Source organism: Salpingoeca rosetta, assembly GCF_000188695.1.
Source record: "Salpingoeca rosetta unplaced genomic scaffold supercont1.19, whole genome shotgun sequence".
Taxonomy (NCBI): domain Eukaryota; class Choanoflagellata; order Craspedida; family Salpingoecidae; genus Salpingoeca; species Salpingoeca rosetta.
This window is the reverse complement of record NW_004754915.1, coordinates 853618-855657: the sequence shown is the minus strand read 5'-3', so window position 1 is coordinate 855657 and position 2040 is coordinate 853618. Positions and strand designations below refer to the sequence as shown.

Sequence of the window (2040 nt, the reverse complement as noted above, 5' to 3'; positions counted from 1 at the left end):
GCCGCGCGTTGCGTTCGGTTTACCCCAGAGTCACTTTCGGAGAGTAAAATTCCCCCCCCGCCTTTCTTTTTTCAAGTCCCGACACAGCCAGCGGCAGGCAGAGGCTGTTTTTTTTTTGAAGGGGGGGGGCGGGTGGGGTGCACCAAACCAAGAAAAAACACACGCTCCATCCACCACCCCCTAGCTGTAGTCGGTTCAGGGAGGGGGGGCGTGAGCTTGGCTGTCGCTGGCCAGCCAAACAGAGCCAGCACCACCGCCACCACCGCCAGCACCGGCAGGCGAGCAAGAGGAAGAGAAGGAAGAGCAAGAAGGCCCGCAGCACCGGCGCGCACGCGTGGTTGTTGATGACTGCCAATGCCGGCGTGTTGTTTTTGGTTCCCTCGAAAAAGAGCAAGCAGTCCATCTAGCTCGGCAGAAAGAGAAGGAAGGGGAAGCGGGCGCGAGGAAAGAAGCCACGCCGGGCAAGCAAGCGGTCACGCTCGCTCTTTGTGTGTGTGTGTGTGTGTGTGTGTGTGGTGTGTGTGAGGGGACGAGAGAGTGTTCATGGCTTCACGTGAATGAGATGACAGGCAAGAAGGTGTGTGTGTGTGTGTGTGTCTTTGAGACACATTGGGACTCCTTGAGACGGAAGCAGTGATGATGGATGGCCTTTTTTGTTCTGCGCTTTCCAGCCGTGCTGTGCGTGTGTGTGTGTGTGTGTGTGTGTGTGTGTGTGTGTGTGTGTGTGTGTGTGTGTGTGTGTGTGCACGTGGCTGTCTTTGAATCAGAAGCTAAAGACACACGCTCTCCCTGTCGTTTTCCAACTCTCTCTCTCTCTCTCTCTCTCTCTCTCTCTCTCTCTCTCTCTCTCTCTCTCTCTCTCTCTCTCTCTCTCTCTCTCGCTTCTCGTGCACTTGCGCGTAACCCCCCCCCCCCCCGCACACACATGCCACCACCAACGGCCCGTGTAGGCGCACCGGAGCGGGGGCCGTGCGCCAGAGGACATCCCGCCGCGCGAGAAGATGTTGGCGCCAGAGGCCGTGGCGCAGGCGATTATCACCGCCATTGACCAGCACCCGTCAAGCAACATCGAGCGCATCGTACTCGACCCAACGTCCGTGTGATGGCGGTGCATATGCGCTCCTGTGCGTGTATGAGTACGTGGGTGTGCGTGTATGTGCATGATTACGTGCGTTTACGAGTGCCATCGTGTGGCTTGCGCATTCGCACACACCCTTCACCAACACACGCACATGCAACGGCGTTTGTGTGTTGTGTCCCCATAATGAAACCCAAATCTCGCGCACTTGGAGATGTGAAACGTGCCCTGCAGCAGCGTCTTTGGCCACACACACACACACACACGCCACACACACACACACACACACACACACACACACACACACACACACACACACACACACACACACACACACACACACACACACGACATGAGCGACAAAAAACGGCCAAATTGCGAATCGCCACAAACAACAACACAACCAAAACAACCCACGTGTTGCTTTGATGGCGACGCACACACACACAATCACACAATCACACAGCGCCATCACAGCAGCACGCCAACAGCATGGCTGCCAAGGGCAAGAAGGGAGGCAGCGATGGCAGCGGTAGCGCAGCGAGCAGCCCCAAGAACCAAGGCCCAGGGAAGAAGAACGCGACGCCAAAACAGGACAAGGGCAAGAAGGCAGCCGTAGGCAAGGACAAGCGGCGAGTGAGCTTTGCAGATGCCTCGCAGGCGCAGCTCTTCACGCGCGGCATCAACGAGAGCGTGGTGCCCTTCCCAGCCACGTCCGTGCCCATTGGACTCAACACACCCATCTGCAAGAAAGAGCGCTGTGCAGGCTGCGCTGATTGCACCGTGAGTTGTGTGTGTGTGTGTGTGTGTGTGTGCGTGCGTGCGTGTGTATGTGTGTGTGTGTGTGTGTGTGTGTGTGTGTAAGTTAGTGGAGACAGAAGGAGTGATTCATATCACAGAGGGGCTGTCTGCAACGAATGTGCACATCCACTCACCCCACGCACACACACACACTATGCACT

The 2040-nt window shown here is 56.9% G+C and overlaps 2 protein-coding genes across 2 annotated transcripts in view; both read left to right on the top strand.

Annotated features, from left to right (window-relative positions):
- The window catches only part of PTSG_07924 (uncharacterized protein), a gene marked incomplete at its 3' end in the record, with an annotated part of 1508 nt that extends 1461 nt beyond the window's left edge, over positions 1 to 47 (top strand). Inside the window, exon 5 of the mRNA XM_004991670.1 lies at positions 29 to 47. Within this exon, the coding sequence (XP_004991727.1) occupies positions 29 to 47 (19 nt within the window). The remainder of the gene's footprint in view (positions 1 to 28) is intronic.
- Positions 48 to 1570: 1523 nt separating this feature from the next.
- The window catches only part of PTSG_07923 (uncharacterized protein), a gene marked incomplete at both ends in the record, with an annotated part of 1633 nt that continues 1163 nt past the window's right edge, over positions 1571 to 2040 (top strand). The window contains one exon of the mRNA XM_004991669.1: positions 1571 to 1861. Coding sequence (XP_004991726.1) covers positions 1571 to 1861 — 291 coding nt within the window. The remainder of the gene's footprint in view (positions 1862 to 2040) is intronic.